Here is a 25,108-nt window from a genome sequence, read left to right on the forward strand (position 1 = left end):
AGTGGTCACTAATTCATCTCCTTCATGGAGCTACCATGGGAAAGACTGAACCATCCATTGTGAGCAAAATTACACCATTGTTAACCTCTGGCTAAAGTGGACCATGACAAGTAAGAAGTTGGGTAGCAGTCAACTTACACACTTCCAAGGTAAACAGCTGTATTTGCTCATGCCCTTCTCAAAGCAGAAACTGCTTCTCATTTTGACACTGCAGTTTTCTCAAATAATCACTTGCTTTCCCCATCTGGTAATGTACAAGATAGAAGAGAACTCTGTAAACTATAGCTGACCTTGGGCTACATTTTGGGTAACACAGAAGCAAGAATAGGTTTGCTATTCACAATTGAACTAATTTCTTTTATATTTCTAATACCCTAAATTCAGCTGATCCAATCAAGATACAACACATCTGAAGCACCATCTGTTTCTCTGAAATATGTTACTGAAATGGTGCCTGCATTTCATATGGAAATCTAATCTCTACTCACTTCAGCTGCGTATTCCCCTCTGTGCCACTGAAGTCTGCTGGCAGAAGTGGGAGAAGCAAGTTTTTAAACAACTCCTACCAATGCAATTTGTTAAACTCAGACTGCATCAGAAGCGTTTCTCAGTTAGGTGACTCAAAAAATAACCTTCATGGAGCAAGAAGTTCAGCAAACAAAAGAAAGAAAAGACCACAGATGTTATCAGCTATACTGAATTTAGTGGGAGAAAAACAAAAGCAAATACATTGAACAACCTCCTTACCTTCTGTGAATGCTAGCCCAGGCAGTAACTTCTAACTCTAGACATGTTATTACTCTGCCACTGGGAGTAACTGAAGCTATTCAGCTAAGGAATATGAAGCATGTATTACTCTCTACTCAACTGGTTTTCTCAGCAGTTCAAAAAGCACTGTCCATAGTTTGACAAACAAGGCAAAATTCCTCCAGTGCTTCTCATGACAGCTTATCTCAGCAGGAAAGAGTTAATCTGCTAGTATTACTAGGCTGGAAGGAATAAAGACATTAACTTCTCTTCCCCACTCCTGCCAGATTACTAAGGCAGCAAGAATACCCATGGGATCTTGAAATTTTGTATTAATTAGATTTGGGAATAAATACACAAGCAATTGCTTTCAAGTGTAGTTATTACTAAAAAGGCTATTTTTCCTATTTCTTTTCTGCTCAGTATGTATTTTTGAGCAGCAATTTCATATTATTCCTCTCAGCTTGTAAATCTGATGACATTCTTCTAATTGCTGTCTTGCAGATTTAAAGGGGAAGAACATCATATGCTTGAAGTGTTCTGTTTCAGCTCCTCCAAAAGGATTTGGAAGTCAGAGCCTCAGCTTGAAAGAAAAAAAACGAGTAGGCTTAATTTTCCATCATGACTGTGAGCTCCTTCTGCTAAGGACAAGCGTAGTTTTATTGAGAAGCAGATAATAAATAGCCCAAAATAAACAGAAGGGGCATCTCACAAGTACAATATTTGTGTTATATTCAAAAACAGCACTTAAAAACAAACTAGGTTTTGGTATGACCTTTTGCTTGCTACCCAACAAGCCTGCTAAATAATTTATTTTCTCTGGGTCTCAATAAGCTATATACGTTACTACCTGCAAAAGATGCAATGCAACTTTATTCATTAGGTGTTGGTTAAATCTGTTGGGATACTTAGATGGGAAAACCATGGAAATCTCACTCCTGTTTTACTTAAAATGGAGTCAATGACTGGAATTCAAGCAGAAATCTGCAAGAAAATGTTTCTCAACTGCCACAGTCATAGACATGGGGATGCTGTATGTAAATGACATATTGTGATATTTTTCAAAATGTGATTCTCTTTCTTACACTTCCATGCAAGCCAATAAGCCACAATGTCAATCTTATGCTGGCTACCACACATGAGTTCTTCGCTACAGTGTACATCACACTTCTAATTTGTCTGCGACACTTCCAGCTGAGTGGCACCAGGTACAGCTGGAGATTGCTTTTTGATTGTTTCACAAACTTAACAGTTACCTCCATGTGTTAGCATCTGGATCAAACACCTCAATGGTCTTCAAGTATGTTGTGCCATCAAAACCCCCCACTGCCATCAGCTGTCCATTCACCACGGCAAGGCCAACCTGCAAAACAAGCATCACAGATAGCAGCTACTTAGCTGGGATGTCCTGGAAAGACAGGTCCTGAAAAGCAGGGTTAGAATGAAAATGAAAGGCAGTCTGCAGCAGAGGTTTTTTGGTTGGGGGAAGGGCAAATAAAATAGCCTAAAAATAATGAGACATGAAAAGTTATCTCAAAACAGAATCTCTTAGAGAAGAAGCAGAAGGTTCCCCTTATTACCAGCTAAAAGAACTAGAACTGCCAGAATTATAACAGATACATGAGAACCTAAGCCTTTGTCAGACAAAACTTACTATGTCCTGGACTGAAATTCTTCAAGTGTGACATGCATGCACCAGAATATCTACCAGCCTACAGCCTGGAATGCTTGCTTGAACTAGGAGACCCATATTTAAGCCCCTGGCTTGCTCCTCTCAGGCTGGGGCTTGGACCATCTGTAAGTATCTTGGACTCCAGCATTTCTCTTTTTTTCTGCCGAAGCACAAAAAAAAAAAAAAAAAATCACTGAAATCTCCAATAGTTCTGTGGTTTAGAAAGATCATTTCCAGTGAAAACATCTCGTGGCATAACAGAGAAAATACAAGAACACAATATAAAGTGCTTGTTTTGGCTCTGAGAAAGTTAGAAAACTCAGGAGGGCTGCAGATACAGATGTATCTGTTCAGCAGCTTACAGAAAGCAAATAGAGAAGCAGCTCATGAAAAGTCAATGCCTGATCATTAACTAAAAAGGACAGCATTGGACAGGAAACTATATGTCTTGATGGAAAAAAATATGTGTTCTCTGCCTCCAAAACCAGTAGTTACTCAAATTATGATTCATACTTGCCTCACCAAAGAAATGCTAACTTACAGACAGAATTAATCCACTCTTTACTATATAATTCAATACTCTTCATGAGGGACTGTAGTGATAGAACATGTGGCAATGGGTTCAAATTTAAACACGGGAGATTAAGGTTAGATATAAGGAAGAAATTCTTTACTGTGAGGGTGGTGAGGCACTGGAACAGGCTGCCCAAGGAAGTTTTGAATGCTCCATCCCTGGCAGTGTTCAAGGCCAGATTGGTCAAGGCCTTCAGCGACATGGTCTAATGGAAGGTGTCCCTGCCCATAGTAGGGGGGTTGGAACTAGATGATCATAAGGTCCTTTGCAACCCAAACCATTCTATGATTCTATCCAATGATAAATATTCATAGCATTTGCATCTGCCTAAATATGATGACTACTTAAACCACTGTTAATCCTTCTCCCTCCCCCCCCCTTTTTTTTTTAAACAAGCCTACAGAAAGCACTAAGATTAGCAGTTGATGAGAAGATGCTGCAACTCCCAATATTCACAGGACTCAGTGAAGAAAGGCAATGTACTAAGTGAAAATCCAGAAACCTTCTTCCCACACACATCTCAAGGCAAGTAAAAGACTTTGATGAAGTCTATATCTAAACACCTGCTTGCCCAAATTCCCAGCTTGCTCTTCTTTGAAAGTATGTTCATCTCCTAATTCACCCAAAAAGACTCGGGTGCTAATTTTGATACTGTTCTCTAAAAGTATCTCATACCAAGTGTGGCTACATCACCAAGTAAAAACCTCAAGAACTCTTCTGTTTCAGACCTAAGTAGTTGACTTCATATAAGTAACCAAAACTATTAAAAAGATCCTCCATTTCCCCATCCTCAAGCATGTTAAACAGCTGTCTATGGCATGATATGACTACTACTTCAGCCTTGCTAAAGAGCTTTGACTTTTTGCAAACCTTTCCCCCTTTCCTCTCACAGAAGAAGAGAGGTGAAGGTACAGAGAAAGCAAGAGAAAATCCTCACAAGATGACACTATACTGTGTTCTCACCACACAATTATGCGTAGTATAGACAACAAAACCAAGCCAAACTCACTCCACTCCGGCGGGATGTCATGGCCACAACAGGAGACCACTGGTTGGTTCGAGGGTTGTATCTCTCCGCACTGCTGAGCTCTGTTGTATCATCTCTGCCTCCCACAGCATAAATCATGTCTTGGTATACTGCACAGCCCAGGTGCTTCCTCCTTGTCCCCATAGGAGCAATTGTGTGCCAGCGGTTCTCCTGGGGATTGTAGCGTTCCACTGCAGAGGAAATGACACAGTGGCAGTTAGCACTTTCGAACCTGCATCCAAAGCATTGTTCAATCTGTGAAGATGCTACAATTTGCACACACCAAAAATACGATGAACCAGTTTGTTATCTCTCACTCTAATGCTTTTGTTCTACACAACTCTTGCTATTATCTCTCCTGTCTCCAGCCCTACAGTCAATCACATTCAGCATCTTCACCCAAGAGGGAGCTGGTAATGCTACAAACTGACCTGCATAATCATCTTGCAGTAATTTTACCTTTTGCAATTTCCTTCCTACAGCAGAAGAGGGTTACTGCAGGAAAAAAAAAGATGTGCTTGCAACTGTTATGCAAATGATCAAAGTATTGTATTCAGGACGCACTGCCAAATGCAGCATCAAGAAAAAAAAGGCAACATGCAAGCCTGGAGAGTGAATTACTGTATGGCAAAAATTGTATTTTAAGAAGAAAAAAACACTACAAACTCATCATTAAGATAATCAAAAGTCATCTGGGGACATAAAGGACAAACAGGACCACAACAAGAGCTGACTGCAGTTAAGGGAAAGGATTGGCATACCAGTATTGAGAGGAGAAGTTCCATCAGAGCCTCCCACAGCATAAAGGAAGCCCCCTAGCACAGCCACTGCAACTCCCAGGCGCCTGGTGCTCATAGAAGCCACTCGAGTCCATTTGTTTTCTTTGGGATCATACCTGGCAGAAGAATAAACAACAAAGCTTAGTGAAGTGTCGACATCTTCACAAAGGGGCAGGAACCTTATTCTCTTCAAACAAAAATCCCTGTAAGATCTGTACAGCAACTGCTCATCTGCATCAATTGCACCTTCTAAGAGACCTTCTTCTCCTTGTGCCCCACCTTTTTTAATTAGAAAGTACCTTTCTACAATGTTTAGACAAGAGACACCATCCTGGCCACCCACAGCATAGAGGTAGCCTCCAAGAACTGCTACTCCAACACTGGTCCTGCAGGTACTAGTGGGGGCCACATCACTGCTCCACTGATTGGTCTTCGGATCATACCTAGAAAAAACACACCAAACAGCATGAATTCCTTGTCTAGGTATGCTTCAGACTCTCATGCTTGGGAACTACTAAGGCAGTGAAACTTGCGTATCTTGAGCTTAAACTGCAACACAGCTATTTGTAAGTTGGACAAAACCTCTGAAGTGATATAATGCATCCAATACATGTTATTCCAGGGATGTTCAAACTCCAGCATAAGATGATTCAAACTGAAGATCAAAGGTTCAGGTTCATAAGAGAGCAGGTTACCAGAGACTGGCTGACATGTGGTACCTTGCTTCTATGCAAAGAGCAGCAGCCAGAGTTACTCTGCTGTATGTTTTCTGCAGTTCACACAAGAACTCAGCCAGCACTAGGACCTGCATTTCAAGATAAAAGATGGAAGAGCCAGATGGACTTGGGAATCCAGAGACAAGGAAATATGGTGCATAGAAGAAAAGTGCAGGACACAGGAGATGCAAGGCTAGGGTTATGATTTGGGAACCTGGGAGTATGCAAGGAGACATGTGGGAAGGAAAGGCTCAAGGAGAAAATAGATATTTGTATACGTCACTATATTTGTTACAGAGCCAAGATTTATAGTACTAGGAGTGCCTAAGTCTTACGGCTTTTAGGTATGGGGATTGCCATATGAAGCCTGGTAAAGCCTTTTTGACTTAAGTCTTTCACAGGTCTAAAACTTACGCATTTTCCTTCTTCTGTGTAAGTACTAAGGTTCCTTAAATCTCCAGTTACCACTCCCCAATAAAATTCCAGGATCTTTCCCTCAACATCTAAGAAATGCTTACTGTAACCTCACCTTCCTCAACAATGCTAAAAACAAACTACAATTGAAAAGAAGGTTAACTAGGAGCAGCACTCCTCCCACCAATTATACCCAGACCCACCTCTTACATATGCCTTCCTTATATCAAAGGCTATGTCTTGTCTCATTAAGCTGGGGATAACATGACACAAGCTGTTATGCATTAAGCCCTAGTTGAACAGTAAACCAACACAATATTGAAGGGGTACAGAAGGGAGGAGGAAATGTAGATAACATAGTATAAATTTCAGGTTTTCAGAAGAACAAGAACAGAGCTGGCAAAATGAATTCATTTTTAAGAGGCTTCACCCAGGTTTAAGCATTCAGAGTTAACATCTTGCACACTAGCCTTCTAGAGACCTACCTTTCTACACTGTTAAGATAAGAGGAACCATCATGGCCTCCCACAGCATAAAGAAGATCATCCAAAACACTGACTCCAACACCACAGCGTCTTTTGCTCATGGAAGCCACCATCCGCCACTCATTGGTTTGAGGGTCATAGCGCTCGACACTGGAAATTGCATCTCCGCTACACCAGCCCCCCACTGTGAGAACCAAACACAAGAAATAGCATCATAACAATGCACTGAGCTCATGTACTCTGTGTGTGCCTGGTACAAATAATGCCTCTGGACTTTGCGAGTCTTAACCCACTTCCCATCTCCGAGTTACTCATTCTAAGAACGACAATTAGAAGACAGAATGTGATTTTCAAGAGTATTAATATAAGTTTGGAAGTGCTGTGGTGTTCATAGCACCGAAGAAATCACACAAGTAAGAATGTGAAAATTAACTCAAACCTCCAAATATTAATGCACAGGTCACTTCAGAAATATATTGTGAAGACTGGCCTTCCAGGAACACTACCACCAGAAAACCCAGAACTGAGTCTCCTGACCTAAGCCAGCAGGAGCTATACATACCTGCAAAGAGCACTTCTCCACAGCGGATGGGTTTGCGTGGCCTAGTTCTTGGTCCTTGCATCAGTGGCCGCTCTTGGGGCAACAGGAGATAGTTTTTAGCTTCATCCACTAGATCCCTGTGCAAAACAGGAAAATATTAATCCCCAAAGTTCACCTGATACCAGTCTCAGGAGAAGATAAAAATCAAAACCGATCACAACAGAAGCCAGCAATAGTCATGCACTTCACATATTCACAAGTCATGTAAGTGCATGAATAGGTCAAGTCAAAACATAAACTCATCACTGCACTGGCATTGTGGGAAATCACAGACTCGAACCCCAGAATCCAATTAAGTTATCAAAGTGCAGACTTTTTACATAGAAAAACTACTTTCAGTCCTAATGAGATTATGAATGCCATGCAAGTGATAAGCTGTAATGAAAGGCCATGACTAGAGAAACAAAAAATGTAAAGTAGAAAACAGTACACTGAAAGGTATTTTACCAGCAATAAAACTGCACACTTAAAGTTTACTATTTCACTGGAAACTTGAGAGAACAAAAACATTTGTAGGGCACACCACTGACTATTATGCAAACAGAAAACACTTTTTCTTGCATCTCTTCTCCTCCCAGTTGCGAGAGGGGAAATTGTGAGATATTACCCATTTACCACTGACAAATCAGCACAGTTTTAGAGAACAGATGCAAACACAATGAAATCTCACTGTGTAAATCAGTGAGGAGATTTACCGGCATTCCTCGTCGCTCTTAATAAGTGGATCAGAACCCACTGTACCCACAAGAAACTTGGGACTCAGCAGTGGTAGACGGACGTGCTGCAGGACCTAAAACACAAAATGGAATATATATGGTAAACCACACACCCCCACAGAGATGCAAGAAGCCAAATGGAAAATAGTGGCTAAAAGATTTTGAAAAAGAGTTAATAATTCCTCTGGCAAACATGCACAGTCATTTACACAGCCAAACCCTGGCATTTTAGCTCCTCTTACAGCACCTTTATCTTCTCAATATACCCATTTATATACCCAGCAAAATACCAGTCTTTGAAAGGGAACAACCCACTGGATCTATTAACAGCTGGAAACAAGGTCACAATTAAAAACCTTTACAAAATTACAGATGTCAATACATTTGCCTGAAACACTAGTTTACTTAGAAGTTTTATCAACCATTTAGCTCTCTTAAATGTGAGCCGTATTGTGCAGTAAAGGAACAATAACAAGCAACATGCTTTTCACAATGGTTTAGAATTTAGAGGTGAAAGCAGGTATAGACAGAGAGGCCTAAAAAGGCAAACATTTATAAGAGCATTAAGAGCTACCTTGAGAACAGCAGGTTTTTCTGGCTTGGTTTATTTAAAACAATTTCCAAAGCTTTCAACTAAATAAAGTTGCACTTAATGTCTATTTTCAAAGCAGAAACACTGAGGCAGGCAGACTCTCACCTCTTTTGATCAGAAAGCCTGAGACTTCAGAGGCTTTCCAGCTGACAAGCTTTGTCAGAATGGGTACTTCTCTGTGAAATGGCTTGGCTTAGATGAAGCATCATATTTCAACAAAACCATTCTGACAAGCTCCAGTACAGGATCATGTGGGCCGAGGCATCAAGCAGCAGAGCTTAAAGATACACCATAAATGAAGAAAAGCTTTTTTTTTTTAATCCACTATGTTTTTTATACAACACTCAAAGCAATGCAGATGGGTTTGTCTGGACAGACCACTGGAGTGATCTAGCTTGGCAAGTCCTGCCTAGAAACAATTCAACAACGCCCCTGTTGAAGACTCCAGACAGTGCACCTTCCAGCTTAGATGAACAGAGAGTGCAAGCCACCTACCACAGGTAGAAGTCAGAGAGATTTACTGGAGCTTTGCATACATTCAGAACTGACACTGCTGTGGCACCACCACATCAGCCCTCATTACTCTTCTTCTGGATAAAGCAGCCTCAAATGTTACTGTGCTCAAGATTACCTGTGGCAGCTGCGGTCTTCTTTCCTGAATGCTGTATTTCACCCAGGCCATCACTGCATTGAACACCTGCTCTTCACTGCGAACATTTAACTCATCACTGGATATAATGTCTATGAGCTGATTGGCAGGAAGCAGCATGAACTCCTCACTCTCCATTACCTGATTAAACAGAAAAGGAAAGGGGGGAAAAAAAAAGTAAGGACAATGGCCAAAGCACCAGAGCATTCACCACACCAGCACTTCAGTGCAACTCTGAAGAGGACACAGTCCACCTGAATTAGAGTCTAATGGACAGATCCAGTAAAGTGCCAAATACCCATCAGTTTTGACATCAACACATGTGAAGGGTTTGCTGCACAGAGCAGAATGCAGTCCCTTGCAACACAACAAAGACACTTTTAGATGGGAATGCAAGTGAAAGGGACCTTTACACAAAATTCTTTTTTGTAGGACACTTTAAACCACAGAACACACTGACTGGATTTCAAAATACACGAGAAAAACAAAGCCCTTCTTTAAAATCAGTCTCCTTGTTTTGGCATGTCTAACACAAAGCAGAAATAAAAATGTTGCATAGATGATAAATATGCGACTGAAAAGCACTATCAGAATAGAGAGGCTCTATTCACAAGAAATTCGAAACAGAGAACAAAATAAAAGTCTCAGAAACAAGTTATTAGAGACATTGTAGAGAACATGGAAAGTCTTCCTGAATGTCGATTTGTGGCAGAATAAAAATATTTCAGGAAAGGGAGATGGACTGATTTGATCCTGCCTCTTTCATTTGCTCTTAATATGCAAGTATGCACAAGTCCAGATGCACTAAAGAGAGAATCAGAGCTTCCTAAGGCCCTAAAGACTGATCTCTTGTGAAATTCAAGCCACTGACAATCTCCAAACACATAATTCCTTCAGCAGCCAAGATAGCAACCGAGTTTCTCAGAAGGCTTTAGCTGTCACTGGAGGACTGCTCAAACAACACACTGCAGAGCACATGTGAGTCACTCTGTGACTGCCTTGGGAAGTTACCGAGCTCATGCACAGCCATGTCTTCCTCACAGGTACCATGGGAAAGATGCAAGAATCAAAATAAAGAGAACTGCAGAAATGGTTTGATTCATAACTGCCATCTTGGCTTCCCTACAATCATTCCCAGTTTGTAGCCTGTAATCTCCAAGAGGTTCAGTGACAAAAAATTACTGAATATTGGCCTTGTTCTTATAATTTGTGGGCACATTAGAATTCCACGACTTATTTTATGATTTGCAGCATAAATTATATACCTCGACACAACCATCTCAACAGGAATCAGCTGTGCAGTCCTTTTAATTACCTAAAGAAATTACTTAAAAGCACTGAACAGATCCACAAAAATCACCAAGTTACTGACAACAGAAAATATTGTTTAAAAAGACCACAACAATGAGATCAGTTACAAGACGGTTCTTGGATTTCATGGGCGTTCAGGGACAGGTTAACCCACACTTCTTCAGGCTTAGAGTAAGAACGGGGTTTATCATTAAAGATATTTATCAGCACTTTTCCACAGTCTCCCTCCTTTCTACGCTGACTAGCTTATGTCTAAACTTTACTCTGACAGTTTGTAAATGCAGCCTCAGAGACTGAAAACAGAGGCTCTGGAAATCTATGAGTTAAGGATGGTCATCCAGACTCTCCTTTCCACGCTCAGAAAACCCAGTTCCATTGATGGCCTCAGAAAACTCAAAGTACTGGAAGCACTTCTGCAAACCAAATCATTACTACTATGCAACTTGTTAGTTTACATAGTAAATAATTTTAAATGCTTTGGCTTATTCTGGCTTAATTATCAGGACACTAATAATTACCTAATACTACTAATGGTCTATTAGACTGACTTCTTATTAAACAAGAATTGGATTGGCTTCATTTCCTCTACAGTATTCATGTGCACTGCTGCTTTTACAAACAGAACAAATGTCAAAGTATATAATATGGGGTGCGTTTTTTGTCTGTTGATACAAAGTACAAGTTGTTCATCCTCAAGTATATTTCTCCCTTCCCAAAGGTGTCAGAGACCAAACAAAAAAATACAAAAGTTGTCCTTGTACAGCAGAGTTGTTAACAGAACCATTTCACGTTATATCCACAAGATTCGCTAGGAGGTTTAGGCAACAAATTAAACTAAGGGGAATGGAAAACTTGGAAAAATATTTTACCAAGAAGTTAATGATCTAATACAGCAATACACATAAAAATTAATAGAACTAGAGGTTAGTGCAGCAGAGAACATGAAGCAATTCAAACTGCGTTCAAGGTAACTTGGCATGGATTGGCCTGATGCCTAGTGCTTAATATTTTACATTGTCATTCAGGAAAATCCCATCTCGCATTTCTTCCCAGCTCGGAGGAATGATGAGCGTACAGCCTCTGCAGAGGAAGGCACATTTTTATCAGTTCTCAGCCTCCACAGTAGAGGATGATTAAGTAGCTGTATCACTGGCTTCCATCAGAGATTACCAGTCCATTCTCCAGATGGAAAATAATGGCAGATTAGAACACAATGCCAAAAAGCAGCACCACTAAGATTGTCTGCAGAGAAACAGTGGGAGCAAAGAAATGATCATTAAGGATGAAGAGCTGCAAAATTCCCAGGGCACTGAAAGGGACATCAAAACCTGCCCAGGCCAACAAATAGTGCTCTAATCTAAGCACTTGTTTTCCGGAGGCCATGATTCAGTTAAGTCAATTTTAATTTGCCTCATCTTTGAGTAGGAGTGGTTTTGAGTCCAAAACTTTTGCTTTTTGTGTTTTAACAGGGATAAGGAAGATAGAAAGCTGTTTCTGAGGGACTGCAAAAGAAAAGAACCCCATAGCAAGCAGCCCTTAACAGCCAGCTATATGTACTAATGCTAAAACATTTTAAACCAAAATTGTTATGCTGTTAAAAAGTTATTTAGAGGCTTGTAAGCATGCCCTACTCATGTAATAACAAGAGCAGCACAGATCTAACCATTAAAACAACCAGGCACTGAAAAAAGTGGCCATCTGGTTACCATCCTGCTCCCCCCAAAAAAATGTAGAAGAAATTAAATGCAGAGCAAGCACAGAGCACATGAAATGGACAGTTAAAATGTCAGGTTTTTGGGAAATCACCAAGTTCTGCAAAACACAAGCTCTCATCTTATACAGCAAATTCTATTTTCTAGTCTTTACAGATAGGAAAGATGTATTTAACTGCAACTTTTAGAGTAAACTGATGTCATGTGTCTACAGCTAGATACCAAGTATTGTCTTCAATGTGTCCAACAGTCAAGTTCAACTGTGTTTGCTTCTGCTCATATTTTTTCTGATTGAAATTAATACAATTCCAATCTGTTTCCTGCAGGGGACAAAAAGTCAGCAAGCTGCAATCAATTACAGCACTTACATACTGCAGCTTCTCTGGGGACACTAAATGAGCACCACGAGTTGATACCGGAGTCACTCCCTTTGGAAAAGATCTACCTGTGAAGTAGGTGGAATGAGGAGATTTCTCCACAGCAGGCTACATGTTCCAAAGGATGAAAGAGTGCAGCTTCTAGAAGAGGCAAGAGACTAATCTCTTTTAGCAGAGGAACAGACGTCCATGCTGAGCGCACTCCTACAGAGCAGCTGGTTCCCAAACACAGACAAATTTTTACCCTTCCAACCAGGGCTCAGGAAAGACACCACTTAAAAGCACTGGGCTCCTTCCTGCATCTGGGTGTAACAGCAAAGTAAAGACCCATTCTTTCCAGACTACTGCTCACAAAATCCTTAATTATTATGCTGATCCTTCCCCGAACCAGTTGCTGGCAATTCCCCTCCCCCACCCCCCCAAAAAAAACACTAAAAAAAAAAAAAAAAAAATCACCTAGGCAGAGAGTCACATAGGAACAGAGATTTGAGTTCAGAAAGGTAAGCTACAAAATTAAACAGCTTCTGCTGAATAATAGATGCAAAACCCTAGTTCTGCTACAGGAAGGGAGTTGAAGACTCCACTGAGGCAGTTGTGTGCTCTCCCATACACCCACCTTTCCAATCCCTAAACTCGACATCAAATTTTTTTGGTTCTATCGATGTACTGTCCTTACTTTAACACCTATCTCCCCTCCAATCATGTAGAATCCAGAACATTTCTGAAAGGGGAATGAAATGTCATACCATTATGCAGTCCTGTCAGATTCACTGCCAAACTCCAGCTACACCTGCAACCTTGCCTTCCACATAGCACTTGCCACTCAACTTTCAGAAATGCTATGGATCATATACAAACCACTAGTACAACACAGTCCTACAAGTACTTCTTTCCTCTTTCTTCCCCACCTAATGACTGGTACCCATCACTGTTATGGCACACAGCAAATATAAAGGTAGGATTTGGAAAGAAGCACAAGATGAGAGCTGCTCAAAGCTGTCACAGGACACATTCACACATTTTACACCCTAACTCCAACACACTAGCTTCTTACCTCCTGGAAGTTATGCTGTGTGAACTTGTCAGCAATCCTCAACAGTTCACGGCATGAATGAGTGTCAGCAAAAGCTCGGATGCCCAGGCAATTGGAAGGGTCCAACTGTCTCTTAAGGAACTCACAGCAGGCCTCCTGGATCTCAGCCAACTGGAGAAGGCAAGCAGCTGGCAACAAAGTCTGGACATTTCCCTCTTCTACAGTGATCTGAGAGGTGTATGCAAAGTCAATCAGCAGTTCCATGGCCCTTTCGTCGATGTCTCTAATTACTACTTCTGTCTGCCGAGACTCTGCCAGTTCCCCAGTGAACATGGCTCGGAAGTAAGGGCTGCAGGCTGACAGAATCACCCTGTGGGCATAGATCTTCTTTGCACCAACTACTAGCACCACATCACACAACTCCCGGTGCTTCCTCAGAAGATTGATGACTTCCAGGGTTTGTCGAGGGTGCTTGTCAGAGATGTAGGGCATGCGAGCAGGCTGAGGCACCCCTTCTGGCAGTTTGTTAGGATCTCCGAGTGTGCAACGGCTAGTCACATCCATTCCGGTCTCTCCTGGTCGAGTACTGGTACACCTGCAGCGAAGGAAGTCGTAAGACAGGACCATCATCAACTAGTCTACCACCAACTGTAAGCCAAAGTGCTCTACAGCTCGCACTGATTACAAGCACAAAACCAGCAGTGCCTGTAGCTCCATGCTGTAACATGGAAACAAGCACACAATCACATGAAAGAGGAATCTGTCTCAAACCAAAGCATACCTAGAAGTAAACAAACATCAACTTCCAGCAGGCTTATATTTATACCTATTTTTATATGTTTTCTATGACACATGGCTGTAATATCCAACTACACATACATATTCATTAACTGAACTTCATAATAGCCTTGTGTGGTAGAGAAGCAATATCCCCATTTCATAGAGAGTAACTCAAAGCAGAAAAGATTAGCTGACTCGCCCATTGTCACTTGAGTTTTCTTTAACAGAGCTGGAGATGGATTTCCACTGCCAAGAATTCCAGCTGCATGATTTAGCCAAACTTTTCTGTTCTTTTACCTACTGTTTTTAGAGGGTCACTCATCATTGATGTCTGAACACACTAAACTGTCACACAGACTTCAGTAATTTAACATAGCCTGCAGCCTACCATGAGTGTTTCAGGTTCACAGAATATCCACGTAATCATCACCTCTTCAGTTATTTTGGAATTATGGAGGCTTCTGACTCAATCGACCTTCCCTGACACGTTTCAAGAGAAGGCTAATCTTTCCCAAGAATGGTAGACTAGGAGCTGCAGAAGGCAATTGGGATTATCATCCTGATCAGGAAAAAGTCAAAACAATCAAAGTATCTACAACTATTCGCCTAGTGAGAAAGGAAGAAAATAAAGTCAAGATGATAACTTTAGAGATGAGGAATGACTTGAGAATATATAAACCAAGTTTCTGGCACAGAGTAGGAACAACATACTATCTTCCGAGTTCCACATGCAACGTGTTAGCTAGCTGATGTTCTTCTTTATGAAAGTTCACGTACCTTTCCTTTAGCCCTCACATCCCTGAGCAGATGTCAGCTCTGCCACAGCCTAAGTGCAGTAGCCCTCTGCACAGCAGCATGACAATGCTGACAGACCACACTTCACACCACATATACTACTAACCCGAGAGAATGGGAATGCAGTATTGCCCCAAGGCTTTCTGCAGTTCTGCAGGGATGAACCAAGATGACACACCTCAAACCCCACTTTGCAGAGATGTCTGCCTACACCCCAGGCTTCATAACACATTATGACTGAAATCAGTGCTAAACGAGAACTAAACCCAACTCTATTTTCAGCAATCAGACTAAATAAGCAGATCAGTACACACATAACTGAGGTGGCATTTTGCATGTTCCAAGCATAGCATATGTGAATTTCTGCCACATATCATACGCACAATTATTAAAAAAGATGCATCAGCGCCAGTAACATTCCAATTACTATGAAAATAAAGAAAATAAAGGAAACTATTTCCTCTTCCCACTTCAAAGGAAAACCACCACTTAGATCAATTAAAGCGTACTGCACAAAGTATCAGAATACTGATAGTTATGAATTATCCAGTTAGTACACTAGCTGTTGAAAATATACTAAAAGACCCAATACATGCTATCCATTACCACCTTCTCTGGTACACTGTTATCTGTGAGCTGTCACTATCTCACTTGGTTTATATCAAGAGTTAAAAAGAAACCTAACTTCACATTGCTATTGCTCAATGTATTTTGCAGCCTGCTTGAAGTAAAGAATTAAAAAAAAGTAACTCGTATCTTTTCCTCTCATTACTATGTCAAATGCACTTTCCAACCACAGGGAAACCAGTCTCTTTGCAACCATTCAAATTATTCACTTGCATCTTAGCCTGTTTCCCCATTTCCCCCATGCTCTCTTCTTCATCAGCATATTCAGATGTTTCAGACCATTAGCAGCTGGGTCTTCCCTCTCGGTTTTGTTGCTTGTTCCTGTTCAGCCTCTGCACCTTAAATGCCTTGTGTTTTACTCCTATTCCATCTTTTTTATATCCATCACCATTCTCCTTTTCTGACACCTCTGACACATCCTTCTGCTGTTATACTGCCTCTCACTCTCCTCCACCCACTCTTGTCCCTCACAACCCAAATTCACCTTGTAGGGTTTGACAACCATTTTCAAAGCTCTGCCAAGTTCCTCATGAAAAATGCACTAAGCTCTCCTCACAGCAACATAGACAAACCAAGTTTAATGGTACCCCTACAAAACCCCCTAAGAAACCTGGACTAAAGATTAACTTACCTAATTAGCTTGTTTTCATGGTCCTTAGCAGCTAAGGCCAGAGGGCAAGTAATTTAATCCCTCTACCAAGAGATGAAGAAAGTTAGTGACAAAAATCACCCTGTAGAGCCTAGCTCTTGCCAAGCAAGTCAAACAGATTTTTACTGTGCATTAGGGCTTTCAAGCTATGTCAAACCAAGCCCTGGGAGAAAAAAAAGAAAAATAAGAGCCCTATTAAGACACACACTCACTATAGTAATTTTTGGTCAGTCAAATCACAACAGTACAGAACAAGCATTCTTCAAATCAAAAACCCATTCCATGTAACTAACATATCACAAGAGATGACCTATGTCCAAGACAATACCTGCTTCTGGAAAGCAGAATCCCTCTACTACACCCGTAGGCTTTCCTCAAAGACAACTCCCACTAAAAACAGCCCTAAAGAAGATCTCAGAGAACTTTTCAGACTGGCACAGATTCTAAGTACAGAAAGATTAGATTAAGTCTATGCTGCCACAAGGAATACAGTGTACCTCGTCAATCCCACCACCCAAGACTCTTTGCTGACACAGAGCAATGGGGTGGACCATCTTATGCCACATGACTGGCCAGATTTAGGCAGTAGTCCTTCCTGGCCAAGACAGGACAGAACAGGATTTTTACGCCCAAATGAGACTGCTGAACAAGTCTTTAAATAAACTGACTGAAAGGGAGTCTGGTTAGTAAGATCTGGAGGCGTTCGTGCATTGTTCCCATCAGTGTTCATCTGAGTGCCCGCATTGCATCCAGCCTCCTTCCTCCAGGAAAGTCCTGGTTAATGACTAATAAAAACTGAATGGGTGGAAAAAAAGAGTAATAAACAAATTAGCACTCCCAATTCATCCATAACTTATATCTGGGAAATGCAAGAGCTTGGGAATTTCCAAACTGGACCAAACCAGATGTCTGATGTTAAGCACTGTGGGTTGCTGCTTACACAGGCATGGAAGCATGTATTAGAAGGACACTGTCTGATAGCAAGCGCCTCCACAGGTATAATAATTTAACTGCATTATGTGTGCATTATGCATATGTATGCATAGAGAATGAAATGATGAGTCAGTAGCTTAGAGGTGTGAAAGACAGAAGGCAACACTTGATCCTCACATGGCAGGCTAGCTGCCTCCCCCCACACACGCAAAGATAAGAGCTGCTCCTGAACACTCGGGGTGATTAAGAAGGGTTGAGGATTGGAGAGGAAATGTGTATGCAAGGATAAAAGATTCACACCCAGCTATGCAGATATTCTGGGATTAGCTTCCATTAACATGCAGGGCTCGGGAAATCAGCAAATACAATGGGATTAAGAAAGGGCTGACAAAGGATCAGTTTTTGTAGCGCACTGCTGAAAAGTACAAATGGGAACACAGGCAGTCTGCAACACTAAGTGAGCTAGATAAATACGCTGCTCTGCCTCCATTTTACTAGGCTACACCAGTTGCCAAAACTTCATTCATTAACGCAGACATCTGTGAAACATCCAACCCAGGAGCTTACAGCAGCTCCTTCCAAAGTTCAAAAAAATATCTACTAACATATCTAGGAAAAATTCTCTCCAGCACTGTCCTAGAGCTCCTTAACTTCCAAGTCAGTGGCCTGTTTTTTTTTTTTTTTAGGTTAACATATGTTTTAGCATGAGATTATAAGCAAACTTTAACATTTTCCAGGAAAAAAAAAAATAGGCTGACCTATGCAACAGGACAAGTCTCAGGCTGAAAACATCAACTGAAATCCAAAATCATACATCACTACTGGATTTCAGTAGCAACAGATTTTAGTAGCAAATGAAAACAACAAACCAAACCAGTAGAAATTTCTGTCAATGCCTTGCTTTGAAATTAACACATACACAAAGAATATATTATTTCCTATACTTGTTACAAAACTGCCAGAACAAAGATCTTTGATTTGGACTAGCCAAATGAAATACCTTTGATGATGGAAGAGGCAATAACACTGCCAACTAAGTAAATGGAAGTGCTTTATTGTGACTATCAATACTCTAGGAATTAGTTAGCTAAAAGTCTGATTATTATTAAAAATACCACCAATTCCTCTTCTTACCTAGCCAGCAAGGTTTAGATACACATTATCAATGAGACTGAGTCATGCAAACAAGCAAATAAACCTGACTGCAACAGTATTTTATACTGCTCAAAAGGAGAGCAGCAAGGATCTGGTACATATTTACTACGAGGGTGGTGAGGTACTGAACAGGCTGCCCAGAAAAGTTGTGGATGTCCCATCCCTAGAAGTGTTCAAGGCCACACTGGATGGGGCTTTGAGAAACCTGGTCTACCGGAAGGTGTCCCTGCCCAAGGCAGGGGGGATTGGAACTACATGAGCCCTTCCAACACAAACCAAACCATTCTATGCTTCTATGATATGTCTCTATTCCATTGTTTAGTTTGGTTTTTACTGACCAAGCCCAGAAAACTCAGTTTCACCAAGAATGAGGATGTCCATACTCTGAAAGACGAAGTCATTACTGGAGTCTTTCAAAACCTTCCTAAGCCTTTTGTATTTTATCTTGGTCAAGAGCTATGTCCAAGCTATTGATTAACTTCAAGTGCACACAAGGGCCTCAAGCGCGCGGTTGGGGTCTGAAGACTCCCCCTCAGCATGGTCTGGCTGCCTGTGCTTGAGGCCGCTACGGTACAGCACTGTTGTAAGCTGGAATCAGGCTGCAGGAAAGAGGAAAGAGGTAGGAGGACCTCCCTGCTTTGCTTGGGAGCTGCTCAAGCCCTCGTGCCTGGTCTGAGCACATCTGCACCTGACCTTGTACTCCACTGACACTGACCTGCTGAGTTGGCTTCCTGGCTTGACCTCAGCCCTTCTTCATCACTACAGACTTGGCTGATGAGTACCAGACTCCTGACTGACCCTGGTCATCAGATTTGCTTTGCCCTCCTTGCTCAGGTACTGTGGGACTATGCCCTTTACTGAGACGTCCCCTCTGCCTTGTTATTTCCTTCAGCAACACAATGTTCTCTTGCTGCTCCCTGACAGGGAGAAAGTATAGCCTGCCCCAACTGTCACTTCATTCCTAATGCAAGTGTCACGGTTTAAACCCAGCCGGAAAAGCAGCACCACGTAGCCACTCGCTCGCACCCCCCACTTCTCTCTCCCCAGGTGGGACGGGGAGGAGAATCGAAAGAATGCAAAACCTGCAGGTTGAGGTAAAAACAGTGTAATAACTAAAATAAAGTACTATCTCATAATGATAATAATAAGGGAAATAACAAGGAGAGAGATATAAAACTAAAAGGGGACCCCACCCACCCAAACCAGCAAACACAAGTGATTCACAATACAATTGCTCACCACCCACTGACCGATACCCAGCCAATCCCCAAGCAGCAATCAGCCCCTTCTAGCCAACTTCCCCATATTATATACTGGGCATGATGTGCTGTGGTATGAAATATTCCTTTGGCTAGTTTAGGTCTGGTGTCCTGTCTCAGCTCCCTCCTGGCTTCTTGTGCCCCTCCTCACTTGCTGAGCATGGGAAACTGAAAAGTCCTTGATCAGGGTATGCACTACTTAGCAACAACTAGAATATCGGTGTGTTATCAGCATTATTCTCACACTAAAGCCGAAATACAGCAGGGCACCAGCTATTAGGAAAAAAATTAACTGTGTCCCAGCTGAAACCAGGACAGCAAGATAAATACCGTTTCAACATCAATGTGTTTACTATACCCTTGACAGAAGTATCTGCAATTCCTTTTCTGTTCAAACTGTACTTCCCATCCTCTGAATGCTGTACACGTTTGATACCAAGTCGCCATGCTTACTAATAGAGTACAGACAAGTCTCACTTCCCTCTTCTTGCAATATCTAACAGGACTCTTACATGTGGTATTAAATGGCTGCAGAGCCCTGAATAAAAGGATAAAAGGAAGTGCTCCACCATTGGCTTAGCTGGACTTTATAGGAAGATCTGGGAACTTAAAGCTCAGTCAGGAATCTTTTATCATTTTCTGCTAAGACACGCAGTCGAACAACAAACAAATTTTAACAATCCACACAGAGGGCTTTAAAATATGCAAGCATATTCAAGAATTGAAGTCCACAGCTTACGGTAGAGCGCTGCTTGTTAGCCTAGACTGCAGCAGTACAATACGTCGAGGCACAGTAATCAGCTAGCTAGATCAAAAGTAAAAGCATGTAAATACGTCAAATGTGTTATCCATGCCTTAACCTGTTTTGCCAGAGAGGGAGAGAAAACAAGAAGTACTCAAAAGTCTGGTCTGCACCCATTACTCACATAAAATTAAAAAATCCCCCAAAGCCTGAAGTGCCAGGATCAGCATCACAATAGAAAACCTCTATTACTTTAGCACCCAGCTGTTACTCACCACTAAAACTACCTAGTCTGAGTAGCAGACAGAACTTCCATGATAGCAAGTCCAAGGCCACAAACCCACAAAAGACATGAACTTCAGCACTTCAATTTTCTGCCTCAATGCAACATGCAGAAAACAGCAGACAAAAAAAAAAAAAAAAAATTTAGAACCTCAATTTTTCCATTAGGAACACAAAAAATAGAGAGAAAACAAGAAAACAAGCCAAGCCAGTCACCAATTTCATGTCATCTTGTAAAAAGGTTTTGATAAATGAAGTACAACACGAGAACCTGAAAAGCTGTGGTTTTATACTGGTTAATGTTTAAACAGTCTACATTGTAGAAGACTAAGATTGAAGAAAGTTCACCTGCTACTTAATCTGTCTTAAAGAAGGAACTCACTGTAAAAGTCACATACAGCTCATTTGCCAAACTACATTTCTTATCTTGGCAAAAATATTGAACAACACATAACCTCACAGCAGTGATGCCCATATCATGTCACAAGGTTTACTCGTTAGCTTAACTGAAGCAGCAGCACAGCCTTTTTTTGTTGTGCTTGACAGGTTCATTTAATTAAACAATACAGTGTCACTCTTTAAGGGTTTAAATGACTATTTATTTATTGCCTTCTTATACAGAACCTGGGCTAATGGTTTCTGCAAATGCTGTAGCTAAAAATGCTCTACATATTCATCTATGGTTAAAATTCCTTTTCTTCTTTTACATGACTGTTTACAGAATTATTATTAATACAAGTTTCCCTACTTTCGACATCCTAAAGAGTGCAGACAGACTAAGCAATTTGTATCAGTTGTCTTTACTTCATTTAGAGGTATAGAACTTCAGGAAACTTTGCTTCCACACAGCCTATATCACACACAGAAATACAGAAATATATCTGCTGTTAAGTTTCTCCATGGGATTGCCACTGGATAGTGAAATGCAACTAGAATTAGCAGACAACCCTGTTTGCCAACCTGTCATCAAGCTGATTTACTGTGGTAATTGTTTCTGTATATTACAGATAATGTTTCTGACATAACCACTGCAGGAACTCCCCGGAATTAAACTTCAGCTTCATCTTCAACTCATTAGAACTGAGGCAACTGACACCCCCCATAATTTGAAAAGGAAATCTCCTTTTCACCCAAGATCTTACCCCATCAAAGAAACTAAACTCTAGTTAAGAGAAAAAACAATGCCCCTTAAAGTTTAAATTTATTCCCAGGCAGATTATTTCACACAATTAAATTAGTAATTAAATACTGAATTTTAAATAGGATAGTGAATGGGGGATGGAGAATTATAACTTGTCTCCTGTACTCTTCCTAACAGCACATTCATTTAGAGACTTCTGGTCTTGTAAATATAGAAAACTAAATACACTGAAGTAAGGACTAAGAGTGGACACTTTATATTATAATTCTCCTAGCCAGGGCTTAAAAAAAAGAAAGAAATCGTCTAGGCACTTGAGAAACCAACTCGTGTGATTTATCATGTCTGGGTAAGAGAAGGACTATTGTTTTTCATGGTCTTACCTGCGCATTGGCTTTCCGTCCATGCACCGTGAAGAGAAACCTTCACCCTATGCTTCAAGACCTGATCCCAAAAGAAAAAAAGAACAAAAAAGGGTCATATTCTGAAGGAAGAGAACCTTCTTTCCTCTCTTCATTCTGGCTCTAGGACAACAGAACTGACCACATCCATGGACTAATATGCCTTCAAGCTCTTAACCAGCTATAAAATCCACAGCCTAGATTAATGATGTCTTGGATTGCAGAGAATAAAACAGGAGAAAATATCAACATTAAATTTCACTACAGCTGCATAATGATTCTTTAGGCAAATGGAATACACACATCATAAAGTCAATAAACTGTCTGCCTCCCTGAATCCTTAAAATTGTTCTACCAAAGGAAAAAGTATCTCATGTAACAGGGTGTTCACTCTCAGAGCCAGGAGGTATCTCTCCTTCATACATTTACCAGATTTAAGGCAGGCTGGCACCTAATAAACAGCACTGCGCTGCTCAACAGCTACACTGCAGAAACTATCTGATGCAAGATAAAACTTGTGTCTGGAAACTGAAGATAACTATGTGCCCCAGAGGTAAAAGGGATGCTAATAATGGTACTACATCTGCAAAGATTAATGATGCTGCCTAATGCTCACCACACATCCACTCCAAATATCCATTTTCTGAGGAAAATAACAGTTTGCAACTGCACAGGTCTTCCATGTTCAACCACTAACTTTTAATTCTAATGCAGATCAACCCTTTTTTCAAAGGTATTAATCATCTAAATTTTATTTTTAATGTTGATGCAATTAAATACAAATTCAATTCAATCATTATTTAAAGCAATAAGGCTAACTTCCATCATATAGTAAAAAAACAGAAGGGTGTTCTGCTTCCATACTGACTTCCTCACATCCATAACTGATGTGAGAAATCAGAAACTAGTGAAACTATAGGAAAAGCAATGACAGAATGAGACTGAATAACTCTGACAATAAAGAGAAGTAGGATTTAAATTAGGAAAACTTAAATTCTGGAAGAATAAAGTAATTTTTGGAAGACTGAAATTGTCTCATTGAAAGCCCTGCATCCAACAGCAACAAAATACTTTCTGGCACAATTCAAATTTAACTACAAAATAAATATTTGGCTACATGAAGAAGCAAGTTATTTTATATGCAACATTCTGTAGGTACATTATCACAGAAACACAAACACAGCAGTTTGCCAGTTAATGAAAAATAAGCTCAGATTTGCTGTCTTCCACAGTTGCAAATTACTCAGGTTCATCGCTTCCTGCAAATAAAGCAAGCCGATTCCTCCTGGTTAGGGCACTGCATACCCATTTAAATCCGAACTATGACTGCCTGGCCTCTCCCCGACTAGACTCTGCTACCCCTCCTCTCGCCAGCATCGAGGGGCTTCCTGGAAAAGCGAGCTTCACTGCACGCACCCACACGGACCACCACCTGCCCCACTGCAAAGCAGCATCTTCACAACTGCCCGTGTGCTGGAACACATGCAAAGGCCGTTCACAGCATTCTGCACATGCCACGAAATGTGGACGATACCATTCTTAGACCCCTGATTGCATCAGATTTAAAACCCCTTAAAACCGCATTAAAAGTCATGAGGACAAAAAACACATTTTGGACTAGGGTCCTCGATTTAGTGCTCTCCACGGGGCAGCAACTGGACGAAACGACAACCTTCCCAGCAATGCGTAGGCATGGCTTTCTATCACCCACAGGCGCAAGTAGGTTTCCCGGGACGTACGGCTGCTCCTCCCGGACGAGCACGGCTCCCTCCTGCCCCTTCCCCCGGAGACCTAACGCCAACCCGCGGCGCGCAGGGCACACCGCCAACCGACAGCAAGCGGCGGGCAGGGGCGTGGACCCCGACCCGCAGGAGAAGCCGACGCGAGCCGAGAAGCCGGGCGCGCTACACCTGGCCCGCCGCTTCCCCACCGGCCCGGGAGCGAATGGCCCAGGCCGCGCTGCAGCGGCGGCCTGCCGAGGCAGCGCGACACGCACCGCTGCCAGCCATGCCCCGCCACCCCAACGGCACCGGGAGAGGGCAGCGCACCCGGCCCCGCACCGCGGCGCCAAAGGGGCCCTCAGCACGCGCGCTGCAACGAGAAGCGGTCCCCAGCCCAACGCCGCCGCACGGTCCGCGCCGCGCTCACTCACGCCGGGCGCCGGGTCCGCCGCCGAGCCGCGGTCCCCCAACAGCCGCGCCGAACGCAGCGCACCCTGCGGGCCCCTCCCCACCGGCAGGAAATGATCCGACCCCGCGCGACGGCCCCGCCAACCGCGGCTGCCGCGCGCCGGGCCGCGCCCGCCCCTTCCGTCCCTCCCGCGGCAGCGGCCCCGGAACGGCGGGGCCTAGCGCAGCCCGCCGCTGGCTACGACCTCTCCCAGAGCTGGCCGTGTGTCGGCACGGCCCGTGCCAGCCGGTATATCCGTGACGGCCGGGTGCATCTGCCGCCGTCATGAGGCATGGACTCTGCGGAGGGCCCAGGTGGCTACCCATGTCCCACCGGCTAATCAGTGCCCCAGAGATATACCCATACCCTGGAGGTTCTAAATAGGAGCACATGTACGAGTGAGGCGGCAGCGGACGACGCATGCCAGGCTTCCATTGGCCATTTCCCTCCAGGAATAGTTACGGACTAAGCGACCTCCAAGGGTGGTGCGACGGCGAGCATCACATCAGGAAAAGAGCAGGTGTTAGAACAGGAGGATGGCAGCTCCAACTGTAATATATTCATGCACGCACCAGTGACTTCGCTTCGCCACTTACTACTCCCTCACCCGCCACAACCCCCCCACGGCCACGGCCAGCCAGAGCGCCCTCACTGCGTGCCTTGCTGGGGAAGGGCCGTTCCCCCACGTGCCTGCCGGTGGCAGAGGCCGTGAAAGCCGGTTCCAGACCGTTTGGGCGCTCCCTCTGGTGCACGCTCCCTCACAGCACGGCCTC

The 25,108-nt window shown here is 42.5% G+C and overlaps 2 protein-coding genes across 8 annotated transcripts in view; one reads left to right on the forward strand and one right to left on the reverse strand.

Annotated features, from left to right (window-relative positions):
- The window catches only part of KLHL20 (kelch like family member 20), a 28,440-nt gene extending 4,036 nt beyond the window's left edge, over window positions 1-24,404 (reverse strand). For 4 of the 7 annotated variants that reach the window (XM_030495478.1, XM_030495479.1, XM_030495480.1 and 1 more), the window contains exons 1-11: window positions 24,319-24,404; window positions 22,149-22,209; window positions 13,427-14,000; window positions 8,955-9,113; window positions 7,711-7,805; window positions 6,977-7,092; window positions 6,415-6,598; window positions 5,099-5,242; window positions 4,782-4,915; window positions 4,003-4,211; window positions 2,004-2,110 (exon numbers count right to left, since the gene is read on the reverse strand). In XM_030495478.1, coding sequence (XP_030351338.1) covers window positions 2,004-2,110; window positions 4,003-4,211; window positions 4,782-4,915; window positions 5,099-5,242; window positions 6,415-6,598; window positions 6,977-7,092; window positions 7,711-7,805; window positions 8,955-9,113; window positions 13,427-14,000; window positions 22,149-22,171 — 1,745 coding nt within the window. In that variant the 5' untranslated portion in view covers window positions 22,172-22,209; window positions 24,319-24,404. Of the gene's footprint in view, window positions 1-138; window positions 245-2,003; window positions 2,111-2,401; window positions 2,580-4,002; window positions 4,212-4,781; window positions 4,916-5,098; window positions 5,243-6,414; window positions 6,599-6,976; window positions 7,093-7,710; window positions 7,806-8,954; window positions 9,114-13,426; window positions 14,048-22,148; window positions 22,210-24,318 lie in introns of those variants that run through there. The other 3 variants (XR_003992741.1, XR_003992740.1, XM_030495476.1) reach the window with 3 other exon arrangements.
- Window positions 23,859-24,596, forward strand: LOC115612216 (translation initiation factor IF-2-like). Its single transcript, XM_030496230.1, has one exon. The coding sequence runs from the start codon at window positions 23,859-23,861 to the stop codon at window positions 24,594-24,596; it is 738 nt and encodes a 245-aa protein (XP_030352090.1).
- Window positions 24,597-25,108: the final 512 nt, after the last annotated feature.

The sequence above is a fragment of the Strigops habroptila genome, chromosome 8 (assembly GCF_004027225.2).
Source record: "Strigops habroptila isolate Jane chromosome 8, bStrHab1.2.pri, whole genome shotgun sequence".
NCBI lineage: Eukaryota > Metazoa > Chordata > Aves > Psittaciformes > Psittacidae > Strigops > Strigops habroptila.

Bases quoted from the DNA above. Each gene is read 5' to 3' on its own strand.
- LOC115612216 (XM_030496230.1), top strand. From the start codon at position 23,859: ATGGCTTTCTATCACCCACAGGCGCAAGTAGGTTTCCCGGGACGTACG.